The 15,104-nt window shown below is 38.4% G+C and overlaps 2 protein-coding genes across 5 annotated transcripts in view; one reads left to right on the top strand and one right to left on the bottom strand.

Moving 5' to 3' along the window:
• Window positions 1-15,104, top strand: part of cdhr1a (cadherin related family member 1a) — a 128,292-nt gene that overhangs the window by 92,853 nt on the left and 20,335 nt on the right. The window lies entirely within an intron of this gene.
• On the bottom strand, window positions 7,153-14,013 carry chst3a (carbohydrate sulfotransferase 3a). 3 transcript variants are annotated; one of them, XM_039672347.2, is made up of 3 exons: window positions 13,603-14,013; window positions 8,817-8,993; window positions 7,153-8,710 (listed from the first exon to the last, which is right to left on the bottom strand). In XM_039672347.2, the coding sequence occupies exons 2-3, from the start codon at window positions 8,894-8,896 to the stop codon at window positions 7,546-7,548; spliced, it is 1,245 nt and encodes a 414-aa protein (XP_039528281.2). In that variant the 5' UTR covers window positions 8,897-8,993; window positions 13,603-14,013; the 3' UTR covers window positions 7,153-7,545. The 3 variants fall into 3 exon arrangements, with proteins under 3 accessions (XP_039528281.2, XP_039528282.2, XP_039528284.2); XM_039672348.2 differs by lacking the exon at window positions 13,603-14,013 and adding an exon at window positions 9,349-9,441; XM_039672350.2 differs by lacking the exon at window positions 13,603-14,013 and adding an exon at window positions 9,151-9,336.

Below are 15,104 nucleotides of genomic sequence, written 5' to 3'. Positions count from 1 at the left end.
TTTTCGCTGCTAGGGATCACTAACCTCTCACAATAACAAAGGCGTAGGTTGATGACGCATAAGCAGAATTATAGAACTTGTCGTCATGCCGATGGATCTAATAATGTTTGTGGATGAGTGATTGGTGTTTTTAACATGACTGTGGTACGAAGCAGGTCGCGATTGCTAATGAGAAACAGATATCAGCGCCACACGCGAGTCCCGCGGATATAAAGGAATAACATTTAATTCTACCGAACAGTTCTGGTCAGTTTATTAGACAAATGAAACTTGTGAGATAATGCAGCGCTGTTTCACTTGATCGACACTATCATACTTAACTGCATTTGAGTGCGTTGAAAGTTACAATGTTATTTTATGTGTTCGTTTGTCTGTATGAGATTAGCAGTAAGCTAGATCAAAAAACATACTGATCATATTCTAACTTCATCATGTTGAGATATATAAGTTAACATTTGATTAGTTTTATGAACATTTGCTCACCTTTCTAATAAAGTACATGCAAGAGTGGCGTCTCTGTCAAGTCGAAGTTTGTCACTGACGTGGAGCTCTCAGCATCTCGAAAACTATGAATAATAAGTTTTCAGGCAATACAGTGCACAATTCAGAATACATCACAATAACCTTTAATTAACAGTAAGGTTAAGAAATGTAAGTGTTAAGATCATGAAGAATGGAAACTTGATCATAAGGGAGGGTTTTCCGGGACCTGTATTTATTGTTTGTTGATAGTAATTATTGGCATAAGCAGACAAGTCAAAACCCTCTCTCTCTCTCTCTCTCTCTCTCTCTCTCTCTCTCTCTCTCTCTCTGTCTCTCTTACTCTCTGGTTGAAGGACAAGTTTGGTATTTTACACTTAAAGGCCTGTTTTAAGATCGTTACTATATGGTCGTTACTATGCACGAGAATTTTTGGTTTTATCATAGTTATCGTATCTCAAAACTACGATAAAACCTGTTAAAAGATAAAACGATAAAAGCATATTTTGCAGTGATTTTGTGTGAGCATATCAGTGAACACCCCTGACCACTCGGTGAGTTTAACGTCTTTCTAAACTAAAGTTTAATGCGTTTTATGAAGGATTGTTCCAGTGCAACAACCATTGTGGGGTGCAACCACAGAAACTGAAAATTTTCGGGCCAGCAGCATGTGTCCAAATTTTAATCTAAACCGTTCTATTTCATCAGACAAATACCGAACTTGTCCTTTAAGCCACTTTTCCAGTGCAGACTTCAACCAGACACTAAAGATAAACATCAGCAGTGAGACTCAAGGCTGCACGACTAAGCAACAACAGAGAAATAGTCTTAACAGGATTTTCCATAAACATTTTTTTTTTCTTTATAATAAGTAACCTTTTTTGTCCAGTTTCAGACGTTATTTTTTTTCCTCACGTTAGGCATCAATGAATCAATTTGAGTCAGTGGAATAATCCCTCTGTGTTGCATATGATTATTCAGCTCAAACTCTTGCAGGCCAGCGGGTCTCTGTGCCATAAACAGGCACTTCTGTGTTCTTTATAGACTGGAAGCTTTGGAAAGACAGTATGAAAGGCCTGTTCAACTGCCATCTGAGCCCTAGTGTGGACAGAACTCTACTTAGAAGGTGTGGCACATCCTGAGAGAGTGGAACACATGCACATACACATCAAGACTGATTTCCTGTTACCCTTTCTCCACAACGATCACATAGTAGTCCTAAATCCAATACTAACCAAAAAGAAGAACCGCAGAGCCAGACCAGCAGTTTCAGACAAGAAGTTAAGATAGGCGGGTTAAGACGGGTTCACACTGTATGATTTATAATTGTCCTTTACAACTGTTGCTTGTCAGACTCAACGAACAGGACCCCCACTGTGAGTTATGTCACACTGTAGCATCTCATTTTAAGCAACAGCTACTGTTGGAAAGGCAACTGCTCCATTGCGCATAAATGATTTTTACTACTACTTTAGGATGTTCTACTGTAACCATCTACTATGTGAGAACACCTTATTTGCTGTATTTATATACGTGACAGATTAAATGTAAGTGTTCTAGTTTATAGTTATACTCACTCTAAAACATGCAGGGTTGTTTTAACCCAAATTTGGGTCAAATATGGACACAAACGTTGGGTTAAAAATGTAATTAAAAAATGTAACCCAATGGCTGGGTTTGTCCATATTTGACCCAAAGTTGGGGTGAAACAACCCAGCATTTTTTTTAGAGTGCTCCAATCAAAAATATTCAGACACTAGATAAACTGACATAATATACACAAAAGATTCTTCAGGCAGTGGACTACCAGTAAAATTTATAACAATTGGGGACCAAAAATTTTTCAGACACTTTGACCTGACCATGTTTTGCTTAAGTGTGTGTTTTTTTTTTACAGCTAATGCAAACTTTTTACACCACAGACTGAGCAAAATAAAGCATTGCTTGGTAGTTGGTTGGCACACATTGATTGGTATTATCTAGTTGTGTACTTAAATTTGACAGCTGAAAGCTATTCAACCTATTTCATTTGTGAGAAAGTCTTACAGAAGGATGGCCAAAATCAGTGAAATGTCAACTGAGTTCTTGTCATATTTTATTAACATTTTCTAAACTAAACTGTGATAAGAAATGTTGAAGGTGTCTGAATACGTTTTGGTTTGACTGTATGTGTTATGTTAATTGTAGCTGTATTTTGTTAAATGATTTGTTTTGCCGCCAGTTTACTTCCGGTCGCCGTTGCCGTGCTTTTCATCAGCAGCTGTTGCTTAAAGTCCCAAATGTAGGCAGTCAAGATCAAGATGTGTTAAAATGGACGCATGCAAAAAAAAAAACTCGTCCAGGGTTTTACATCAAAAATAGAAATGGTGGCTAGCAAACATCTCTTGATCGTAATGGATATTAATCGGTCAGATTTTAGCCTAGGATCAGAGGAACATTTGTCTCTCAGACGATGTGGTAGATTTTACTTGCGTACATTACCTGGGGCATCTCCAATCGACACCCAAGTGTCTATAGTCTACACTTAATAATATCTTTATACTCTAGCTCTGTGTCTTTAGTCGACGAGTGGTTTCGAGTTCACAGTCCCTAATTTGTTCCCTAACTTGCTGCACAGCAATAACCAACAGACTTCAGACAATGCCTTCGAATATGCTGTAATCTCAGACAAATTTCAGGGAGAATCCCACTCACAAAACAGTTTTTATAGAATATGACTATGGCGAAAATGACATGATACATTACATAATTTCCCTACAATTTGATTGGTTTCTATATTAACAAACCACTCTGTTACTAGGTAGAAGCAAACTCTGTTCTCTTGATTAATTCATTGTTAATCACAAGTTTTCCAAGCTAGACATCTGTGTACTGTAGTTTCATTTCCCCAATGTGTTATTTATACACTCACACATTCAAAGTCACAACCCCCCGATCAAAGGGGTTGGAAACATTTAAGATTCAAAGGCATATGAATGTTGTTCCTGCAAGAAAAGTACATTTTAGTTAACATTACTTAAAAAAAATCCATCACAACAACCTAATTGTAAGAAAAATCGTGTGATCCTGAGGCCTGAGGCTGCTGGTCTGAAACTGCTGTCATGTACAGCACTGCGGTTCTGCAGTTAGACAAATTTACATTTACACTTACATTTATTCCTTCAGCTGATGCTTTTATCCAAAGCGACTTACAATTGCTATATATTCCATAGGTTGCACGCCTCTGAACCACTAGGGGTTAAGTGTCTTGCTCAGGGACACATTGGTGTCTCACAGTGGATTCAAACCCGGATCTCTCACGCCAAAGGTATGTGTCTTATCCACTGCGCCATCACCATGAGCTATAGACCTTATGCACCAGAGAAACGCGGGCGCTGTCATCTTTAGAATATTGTCTTTGAACTTCCGTTTTTGCGGTCGCTCTGTATATTTCTATGGCATCGCTGTCACGAAGTAATTAGCTGGTGAAGTGGATTTACTTACTGTAGAGTTAACAAAAGTTATCATGAGCATTGTAATGTTTATCATAACCATTGTAAAGCTGATGTCTTATCAAATGTCGACCGGGAATTTTTTTACGAGCAGTTCATTCATACCTTTGCAAGATAGCTGTGAAATAAAATACAGACCGGAAGTCAAAAGACAACGAGCGCAACGCTGAAAAGGGGCGGGGCTACATAAGGTCTATAGACCTTATGCACCAGAGAACGAGGGCGCCGTAATCTTTAGAATATTGTCTTTGAACTTCTGTTTTTGCGGTCGCTCTGTATATCTCTATGGCATTGCTGTCCTGGAGTAATTAGCTTTTGAAGTGGATTTACTTAATGTAAAGTTAATGAAAGTTATCATGAGGATTTTAATGTTTAAAACAGATGTCTTAACAAATGTCAGTAGACCAGGAAGATTTTAAAATGAACCGTTCATTCATAAATAGGCAAGATCACTGTGAAAATACAGACTGGAAGACAAAAGACAACGAGCACAGTGCTGAAAAGGGGTGGGGCTACATAAGGTCAATAGCAGCAGAAATTCTGCTGGTTATAGATCATTCTTTATTTTCAGCATACTTGCGTCACAAAGTCTTACATTCAGGGAACTGCTTTTTTCAGTTTGTTCTTGTGGAAATCAGCCATCACGATAGGCTAAATGACTACCACAGTGCGTACACTGAAGCAGAGCGGTAGCTTTGCTGTTTTGTCAATGCAAAATTTCCCCATGGACTCATTAAATCAGGGATTCTGATTCCAAGGGACATTTCAACACTGATGTATCACAGTAAACCCACACTTTGTAAAATGCCAGTGTGTAGACAGACACTCAACTCTCTATCTCCCATTGTTTAACAGATGCAAGACTCTTGAATGCACATTTATCTTACTGCCAGTGACTGCAATAGCAGATCTTAAATTATTTAGTGTTGCACACAGATAGCAGCAGTACAATTATGCGCATTATTTGTTTTTTTGAGGAGGAACTACAGTATTTCTGTAAAGAACAATGTATGAATTTGTATTCTGTGTGATGTGCTACTTGCTTGCAGTGCAAATACAGCTCAGAGGGAGCATACAGATATATACTGCACCTCTTTTAACTGCTAATAAAGACATCTAAGCTTTGGCTTACATAGCTTTCAGAGGCCAAGAAAGGTCAGGAAATAGTTTGAGGATGATGTGGATATTTGCTTTTCAGTAAATCTGTGTTAAGATAAGGTTGTAAAGTAATGTGTGCAGAGAAAACATCACTGTTTCCACACTCTTACTTATATTTTAAGAATGTCCCTGGAGATTTCATATTTATGTCATTCTGTCATTTGTAAGACTCCATATGTTTCCTAATTATAATTAACAAACGGTCATTCTAAAACATAAAATGGTAAAACTTTACAATAAGTAACACAAATATTAACTTCTACGAACTAACAATAAGAATGTTTGTTACCAAATGTATTAATCTTTGTTAGTTAAAAAATACAGTTCATGTTTCACAGTGCATTTACTGTTATTTTTTTTAAAATAATGTATTAGTAAATTGGTGAAATTAACATTAACTAAGATTATGCTGTAGAACTGTTGTTCATTTTTAATTGGTGTTAACTACAGATGAACTCCCTAATAAACTGACTTCCCCTCAGGGTTTGGGAGAAGCTTTGAAGGAGGCTGTGTAATGAACCAGCTCTCCACGGGAGCAGAGGCACAGTCTAGATCAAAATACTGTGCCCTGACTGCATGCCATGCTGCCCATATTATACATGGCTTCCGGTTTCCTTGCATTTATACTTCAAGGTACTCATTTTCAATTTTAAAGCTCTCCTTAACCTTACTTATCCGACTTACTTCAGCCTTATACTCCTATTTGTCCCTTACACTCTTGCAGTGTGGGATTGTTAGTCAGTTTAGTCTGGTGACTATGGGAGCCAGGTCTTTCAGTGTTGTTGCTCTCAGGATGTGGAATGCTCTTCCACAAAACATTCATTAAACATCCACCCTTTTCTCCTTCAAAAACCTCTTAAAAACACTTTTTTCACCTCTCTGAATATTACTCTTCAGCTCTCAGTCTGTAAATTGTACCTTGTTATGGATATGTAATTTGTTTGAATTCCTCTTTGTTTGTATCTTTAACCCAACCTTTAAAACGACTTTCTATATATTACAGTACGTTCTGCCCTTGGTACAGTATGTGTATTTTGCTTTGATGTTGATTTGGTTCTGTTTCCTTGTAAAGTGACCTTGGGTGTTGGAAAGGTGCTATATAATTAAAATTATAATTATTAATATTAATTATGATTTTCCTGTCCCCTCAATATTTTTCATTGATTTATTTTTCCCCTTATTACATGTACAGATGAAACTTGAAAAATTAGAATATCGTGCAAAAGTTCATTTATTTCAGTAATTTAACTTAAAAGTTAATCATCAAAATTATAACAAATAAAGGCTTGAAATATCTCGCTATGCATGTAATGAATTTATATAATATATATTAGTTTCACCTTTTAAGTTGAATTACTGAAATAAATTAAATTCAAATTTTTCGAGTTTCAACTGTATTATGTATTTTTTTTTTTTCTTTGTTTTCTCTTCTTATTTGTTAGGTTTGTTTTGTATTTATGGTGTTGTCCTCCTACATTTTGTCTTATGTCTTGCCCTACAAAAAAAAGTGAACTATTGAGAGTTTGAGACTTTATTTTAAACTACCAATATTTCTCTTGTCATATTTTATATTTCTCTTGTCAATATTTATCTTGTCAAAATCTCCTTAGTATTTTGTTGTTGAAATAAAGTATTTTGATCTATTTTTTAGGAATAAAATGATTCCTTTAATAATAAAAGCATAAACTTCAAATGTAAATTTTTTTCCTAACCTTTCCACCTCAGATTCTATTTTTGTTTTAATTTTTTAAATATATATTCAAAAAAAGTCAACTGTATGGACAACAGCCTATTCTGTGACTTTTTTAGAGAGAGAGAGAGAGAGAGAGAGAGAGAGAGAGAGAGAGAGAGAGAGAGACCGAACAATGTCACTATTGTGCTTCAGGATCACAGCTGGCTGTCAAAAGATGCTTTTTATACCGACTCTCTCTTCACACAGTGGATGTTTCACATCTGGTAATATCCAATTACATTTAGAATTTTTTTACATCCAATAATGAGAGATGAAGTTGACAAAGCCAAATTTGTCTGTTAACAAAGCTATTTAATGTTAACAAAGCAATTTAAATTAACTCTGCTGACCACACATACATAAGATTTCTGCTTGCTTCCCTTTTTGTGAAATGCTGTTCACACACACACATATATATACATACACACACACATTCACAGGCAGATTATGTCTCATCTTATAAGTATGGATGATTTGTCCTCATCAAACTGTTTTTTCAAAAGTCAAGGGCATGTACAACTCAGGTAACGCAAGCCACAAGTATACCTCAGTGTAAGCAGTGTGCCAGTGTATCTCTGCCATGTATCTCTTTTAGTCCACATTCAGTATAAAAGGAAAACCTTGTCACATTTCACGCTTGGTTCCCCTTTTAAAATGAATGCATCAAAGAAATGTAATCTACGACTAAATAAAATGTCTTTCTTCAAGCAAACTAAAAGAATTGTTTAATAGTGTCTGTTCACTGTCTACAAACCTATACCCAAAGAATTTCATGGTCGGTCCACAAACTTTCTGTACAACTTGGGCCAGTTTGAAAGGTATACTACGCCGCCATTTCTCCACCTGTTCTGATGAGTTTTTTTTGGTGGAATACACGCCATTTGCCTCCGTTGCCGCATGCGTGTTCTTCAGGATCCAGTCCCGAGCTTGTGTCGTCATTGGAATCTCTGTGAAGTTGTACATTTCTGCTGCTTTCTGCATGGGGTACCTGGCGATATCCTCGTAACGTACTAGCATATAACGGTTTTTCAGCCATTTAGGCTGACTCAGGCCTAACTCGGCGGAGATGCGGATGTTGTTACAGTTTCCTTCAAGATGTTTGACCTCCTCGTCCTCTATAGGCACGTCCCCATTCACAGCCCAACTCTTCCAGTTCCGGTACTTACCGGCAAAGGCCACCATCCTCGATGCCAGGATGGCTCGAGGATCTCTCACCAACTGTATGAGTTTGATATCCAACCGAGGGTCCTCTACGAGAGAACGAAGTGTGTCTAGCTGTCGGACCCTCACTGTTTTGATCACCCTGTGCTGTTTTTCTAGGCAGACCTCAGACGCCAAAGTCAGATTGAGAGGTCCGCAACGCCTCGTCCTGCAGCGGTACCTCTCAAAAATGTCTTTTACGACCGGACTGCAGACTTGCTCCTCGCACAGGGCCATACTGGACTCTCTGCGGAAGAGGGCAGGGGTGACGTGGTCCCGGGGAGGAGGCTTAATGAAGTTCTCCAACATGGAGAAGTTACACAAAAAGAGATGCTGCAGGACATCCCTGTACACCCAAACAGAAGTGCTAGCATTTGTGCCTCTCTTGCCATTCGATAGCACCCTCTCCACGTGCCAGAGTGGCTCAAAGAGGTAAAACATGTTGCCACCATGTTGGTTGAAGAACTCGCCCACAAAGGAAGATCCTGTACGAGTGGTGGCCATTAAGAGGATGTGCTTCCGGCCTGCCTGAGTGCCATTCTCAGAATAAATGCCCTCTGGATAGGAACTGTTGTCCCCCATTACTATCAGACCATTGTAGGACACTGGAAGCTGTGTGCTCCGTCGGAGTGTCAGCTTGTCTGAGACCCTGCAAATGTTCAAATGAAATGTTTAAAAACCTCAATATAAATAATTTAAATAAATAAACTTTTGGGCAGCTCATAGTGAATATTTCTGAATCCAAGCATTCTCACCTTGAAATGATGTTGTTTTCTTTTTCAATGATGACAAGTGCCACAATGCAGATAAGGATGACTGCATACTTGTTCCTCATTCTCAAATTAACTTCTATTTAGGAAATGCCTCCACAGACTGCTAAAAAGTCACTGTTTTGGGCTCATCTCATGTCAGAACCTGGGTCTACAATTCACCTGCAATGAACAAAATCAAGACAAGGGTGTTGGCACCATTTCCACACAGACATAAAACTTACTAACACACCAGCCCTAAGTATTGATTCCAAGTGGTGACAGATTTATAGCTCTGTTTGAGCTTTGTTCCCAAACAAGCAGCCTGTACTGTCATCACCTGTCCAGTAATTCCATTAATGTTGAATGATGAGAGATGATGAGGTCCACAGAACACAGTGTCTCTCTTTGGTTACTGCTTACTGTGGATCACCATGAATCAGTACTACTTTAGCATTTTAATGCTGAAATATATTAGTATTTAAACCGTTGGTCACAGATTTAGGTATATGTTTTTGAAATTAGTCGTTGTGCTTACCAAGACTGCTGTGACGTGTATTCTGTGTTTTGACTCTGTTTTCCCTGTTCCTGTCGTTTGACCCAGAAGTGGGTTTGATTGTGTGTTCCGTTCACCTGTTGTTCTTTAATTAACTCGTTAGTCCCTGCGAATTTAACCCCTGTGTCTCGTTAATGTGTTGGTTGTGTTTGTCTGTAGTTCTCACATGTTCCTGTTTGGACTATTATTAAAGGATTGGTTTTTTTTTTTTCTTATTTATTCATGTGCTACTTTATATATAACCACCTGTGACCGCTGCAATTATTTAATTAAAAAAAAAAAACAGTAATATTTGTGAAATATTATTACAATTTAAAATTACTGCTTTGTATATATATATTTTAAAATGTAATTTATTCCTGTGATGGCGAGATAAATATTCAGCAGCCATTACTCTGTATTCAGTGTCACATGATCCTTCAGAAATTATTCTAATATGCTGATTTGCTGCTCAAGAAACATTTCTTATTATTATCAATGTTGAAAACTGTTGTGCTGCTTAACATTTTTGTGGAGACTGGCCCTTTTTTGAGGATTATCTGATGAATAGAAAGTTTAAAAGAACAGCATTTATTGTGATGAAAAGGTAATCTATCCGAATGAGAATGGAGTGATCCACAAGCTTCGCAACAAAACTCTAAGGAGAAAACAGGAAACTAAATTATAACTCAGAAGCTTTGGATCTGCCTCTAGGCAACCCACAGTCAAAAAGAAAATGGCACTTCCTATTGCAACAAGACTGAAATGTCTTTAAACCAGATTTCTGAGAAAATGGTTAGGTAGTGTCCTCTACAGATGGTTTAAAATGATCTGTTGTTGTATATCATTTATTTAATGTCATTTTCCATCCATCTTAGGAAAGCTGACAGTAAATACACTGAAATTCTCAGCTCCCCTTTCAGCAAGGGTTCAGGACCTCTGAATTCCACAAGCCAATTGTTCACTGTTGTTTTGGTTTACCTGTTTAATTAACATTTGTTTGGAGGTTTCTTTCCTCGTAAAAGTTGCATCACTAGATTTAAAACGTAAATACTTCGGGATTTGCATACAGAGCATTAAATAGGCTTTATGACAGTTCTAAGGAGAGTATTAATGTATGTACAACAAGCTGTTTATTTGTACTGAGTATAAAAACTCCTAATGTAATGGAACTGTTTCCTGAAGGAAATGGGAAAGGAACAACACCATTACACCACTAAATAAATTGGGCTGTTACACTGCAATAAAATCAGTAGCTTTAGAGCTTGCTTGACCTCAGATAACCCCACCGAATGGCTTTAACTGGGTGAGCTGCCAGAACCTGCCGTAGCTCTGTACAGGACTGTCGTTTTCCAGCAGCAATGCTGTGTACCTTTACAGCAAGGCAAATAACACCAGTTGACAGGGGGTAATCTGGACCATATCAAGAATACATCTATGCAAATAATCCGACCAGACCTCTGCCTGACGGTGGCTTTTATGAATGTGATATTTTCCTAAACCGTGCTAAAAACACAAGGAGAGGCAGTGCAGTATTGCAGTCGTGAAGTAAGATGAGTGCGGGTGGCAAAACTGTCATAGGTAAATGCCATGCAATTTGTCTGCACAAAGAGTAGCATTTGAATATGACACAATTTCCAAGCCGTCAAGGAATGATAGTGTGCAGTCTAAGTAAATATAAACCAATTATGTGGGCTTATTATGCCATAGCCGTCAAACTGTCAGGCACGCCGGTTGAGCTGAGATCTTTACATATTCAAAAACCACTGGAGCATTTGACAAATCTGATGATCTGCTCAAGCAGAAACGGACATCACTCTGTTCATCATTCCCATACAAATTACATTAATGGCTTCTCTTACAGCCTTATAGACATGGGGTGGGGGGGTGTTTTGCTTAAATAGACTTACTGTATGGCAGTATTTTGGTCTTTGAGTAAAAATACTTGATTTTTTTTCTTAGAAATGAAAGATCCACCTCGGTAGCTTTTTAAAATAAAATACAGTGCATCTGATGCATTAAGACTGTATGACATACGGTCAATCATTTTAAACCTTTGGGATAGTACCAGTTTTTATCCAGAAGTATTACATGGATTTAATCTAGTGTCGTTTTCTGTCAGAAAACATGACACAGGAAGTGAGTTAGCATGAGTATCAGAGAGGTGTGTGCTGTCTGGGGCCAGGGATCATGTTTCATCCTTGTGTTTTTGTCTTGTTTCATTACTGAGCGCTTTGCGGTTCAGCAGTGCGTGATAGCGCCTTCTGGGAGATAGGCAGTGTTTAGCTGGAGTTCTTCTATATGAGATAAATCCACTATTACCAGTGACAGGCTCACTTGTGCTGCCTGGACCCACAAGTTGCAGCTGTAGCAGCGGTGGAGGAGGGGAACGGGAACAGGGGGCGCATTTGCCGTGGCCATATCACAAAATGTAAACATTAAATGGGACCTCCCAGTCTTACACCCCACACCCGCTCTGATCTGCGCTTCACACATACACCAATACCTCCTGCCACCCCCTTCCTGCCATTTGACCTGGTTTTTGGTTTGTGTGGAGGATGTGAGCCGGGTTTACAAAAAACTGAAGACTATAGGAAAGCTTCAGACCCAGATGGCGTTTTACCTGCCAGTTTAAAAGCCTTCACTAAACAACTGGCTCCTATCTTCAGCAATTCCTAGCTGCTTCACAGCTAGACGCTCAACTATCATTCCCCAAAAAACAAATCACTGGTCTTAATGTCATTTGAGAGACATGTGTTTGGCTACCTGAAGGACATCACTGGACCCATGCTGGATCCCCTTCAGTTACCGAGCAAACAGGTCTTGGGATGATCCAACATCTAAAATTCCTCCAACATCTCAACAGACCTGGGACTTAGGCAAGAATCTTAGTAGTGGACTTCAGTTCAACCTTCAGTACCATCATCATGCCTGATCATCTCAGCCAAACTGACCCAGCTCTTTGTGCCAGCCCCAATCTGTCAGTGGATCACCAGTTTCCTGACAGGCATCATCTTGTGAGACTGGGGAAACTCACATCCAGGACTCTCACTATCTACACTGGTGTTCCTGTGTGCTCTGACCACTGCTTTTCTTGTACACGAACGACTGCACTGCACAAGTCCCCTTTGTCTAGCTCCTGAATTTGCAGATGACCCCTCAGTCATCTACCTCATCCAAAACTGACGGATCTGCTTACAGACTGGAGGTTGAACAACTGGCTGTCTGGTGTAGTCCTAACAATCTTGAGCTCAACAGTGCTCAGAACAGTGGAGATGATAGTGGAAACCCCCAGCACTTCCCATCGTGAGTGGAGTCATTTAGGTTCCTGGGTACTACCTATTTTGGGACCTGATGTGGGACACTCACAGTGAAAAAGACCCAGCAGAGGTTGTACTTCCTTCGTCAGCTGAGGAGGTTCTACAGCTGCGTCTATATTGCGTTATTTGTTTATTTTTAAAATAGTATCATTATTGTTTTATATCTCATTTGTATCGCCTAATTAATATGTCTGCAATATGTCTATATGTTCTTCTACTGTCACCAAGACAAATTCCTTGTGTGTAAACATTGTTGGAAATAAAGTTCTTTCTGATTAAAGGGACGTGGCACCAAATGGCTTCTCTCTCTCTCTCTCTCTCTCTCTCTCTCTCTCTCTCTCTCTCTCTCTCACACACACACACACACACACACACACGCACAGGACACACTGTTCTATCACTTGCTGTTTTGAAGTAATCATTGTGGACAGAAGATTGAGCATGACAACAATATAACTTCTAAATAAGAAGTTATGGTAAGTTAATAATAGTGGTAACATGATATTTGCATTGTAAAAATGCCCCAAAATATAGGCCTACAAGTTATTTTATTTTTTTACATTTTGTTATGTAGACGAATAAAAAAATGTATACCGTATGTATTATCTTCTGACATACATCTTTTAGGTTAGCTTTATGATTTGATTGGTTAACAATTGGTCCACATGTTTTATATCAAGCTGTGTTTTTCTGTGATGCTTTTGAAATGACAAAATCCTCAAATAAAATCAGTCTCAGTCATTTTATCATATAGCTACAATTCTTACAAGGAGAATAACACTAGGTTGACTGACACAGACTGTTGCATTTTAAGTAGCTACTATTTACACTTTGAACGTTGTTGGCAGTGGTGAAAGTTATTACAGCGCGTAAAATCCTGTGGTAAAATAAGTATATCATCGATATTATTAGGCTACTGAAGAAAAGAAAATCTTACCTCACTGACTGAACAAGTCTCCAGTGGTCCATCTGCAGCAGCCTGAATGATCGCGACCGGTACACATTGTACACATTGTTCCTGTGCGTTGGCTAGATGAAGACTCCAAAATAGCATATGCATTTATCTTATCTACAAGAGTGAATACGCTAATTACACCAAAAAGTGAATTGACATATTAATAATTCCGTATTTCATGCCCTGATCATCCTATTTCCACGAACAAAAGGAGATCATTCAATGAAAAGGATCTTCCAACTTAGGCATTTTTGCAGAAACTCACAAGTTGAAGGGTCCCAAAATCATTTTCAGACTCTCGCAAAATTGAAGGAAAAACTTTTATTAATTTATTTCCAGTTGCGTTTTTCTCCGGTGCAGCATGCTGGAAAACGTGTCCATTACTCGGCGGGGTCTCCAAGTTTGGGCTATACTTGGATACACGGTCACGTGGTCAAAAAAGAACCCCCAGTGTGAGTGTTCACAAGGGCTTTTCTGTTTGAGGAGGGCCCTGGGACACTCTTACGTGGATTCCTTCACCCCACTTTTGCTCTAGCGAGTCGATTGGGTCTTCTAAAACACATGGTAATTTACACAGACATGAACCCGTACACTCACTGAATAATTGGCAGAAACAACTGTTTGAACCTAAGACGCTCCTCGGTGTACCTTTAAATTACTTTGTAACATAGTTTCAGAGAAAAGTTTCATTTGTGGATATTTTTAAATCGGTGTAAGTACGTTTTAAGCGTATTTCTGTAGTTATTTATTTAATTACAATGTTGGCAAACATCAATTATTGGAGTAACCTGCAGTGCAGTCAGATGTAGACAGGCTAGGATTTATATATGCGTTTTATTTAGTGTACTCTTGTGTTTGACTTTTCGTGTTTGATGTTTTGCTGATTTTGCACCGAATGACCCATTAACTCTCTTGACTCTTGAAAAATCTTAGTACCACAAGAGAGAGCCTCGAAACATTATCAGCAATAACATCATGTAACCACGTGGGGGCGGTGATGTACAGTGTTACATTTTTTTTTTCAGTAAACTACCATGACTAAAATATTCACATTCTTAACACTTTTGTTGTTGAATGGACCAATTGTTAACTGCAGTTGTATAACCCAAGCATATAGGCCTATATATATACATACTGCCAAGCTGAGTCTTATCAAACCACTCAAGTACCAGAGCTGTGCAATTGAGGAACTGTAATGTTCTTGTCTCATTTAACATACGGTAAATTAGGTTTAGACGGCTGGGTTAAAAGCAACCATTGGCAACCCAGCACTGGGTAAATATTGGAAAGAAAGCACCCAGGTTGGGTTGCACAGTTTAACCCAATGTCGTCTAATTTTGATTAAAAGCTGGGCCATATACCTCATAAATGGATATTATTTCCATTTTTATTTATTTTTTTACAGCAAAGTTTATTTATATATTTAATGAATTTATATAAATTATTTTTAATTATTTATATTGATAAACAAGTCACAACCTTTA

This window comes from Pimephales promelas, chromosome 11 (genome assembly GCF_988280905.1).
Source record: "Pimephales promelas chromosome 11, fPimPro1.hap1.1, whole genome shotgun sequence".
Taxonomy (NCBI): Eukaryota; Metazoa; Chordata; class Actinopteri; order Cypriniformes; family Leuciscidae; genus Pimephales; species Pimephales promelas.
The sequence above is the reverse complement of the archived record's forward strand: the minus strand, read 5'-3'. Positions and strand labels throughout refer to the sequence as shown.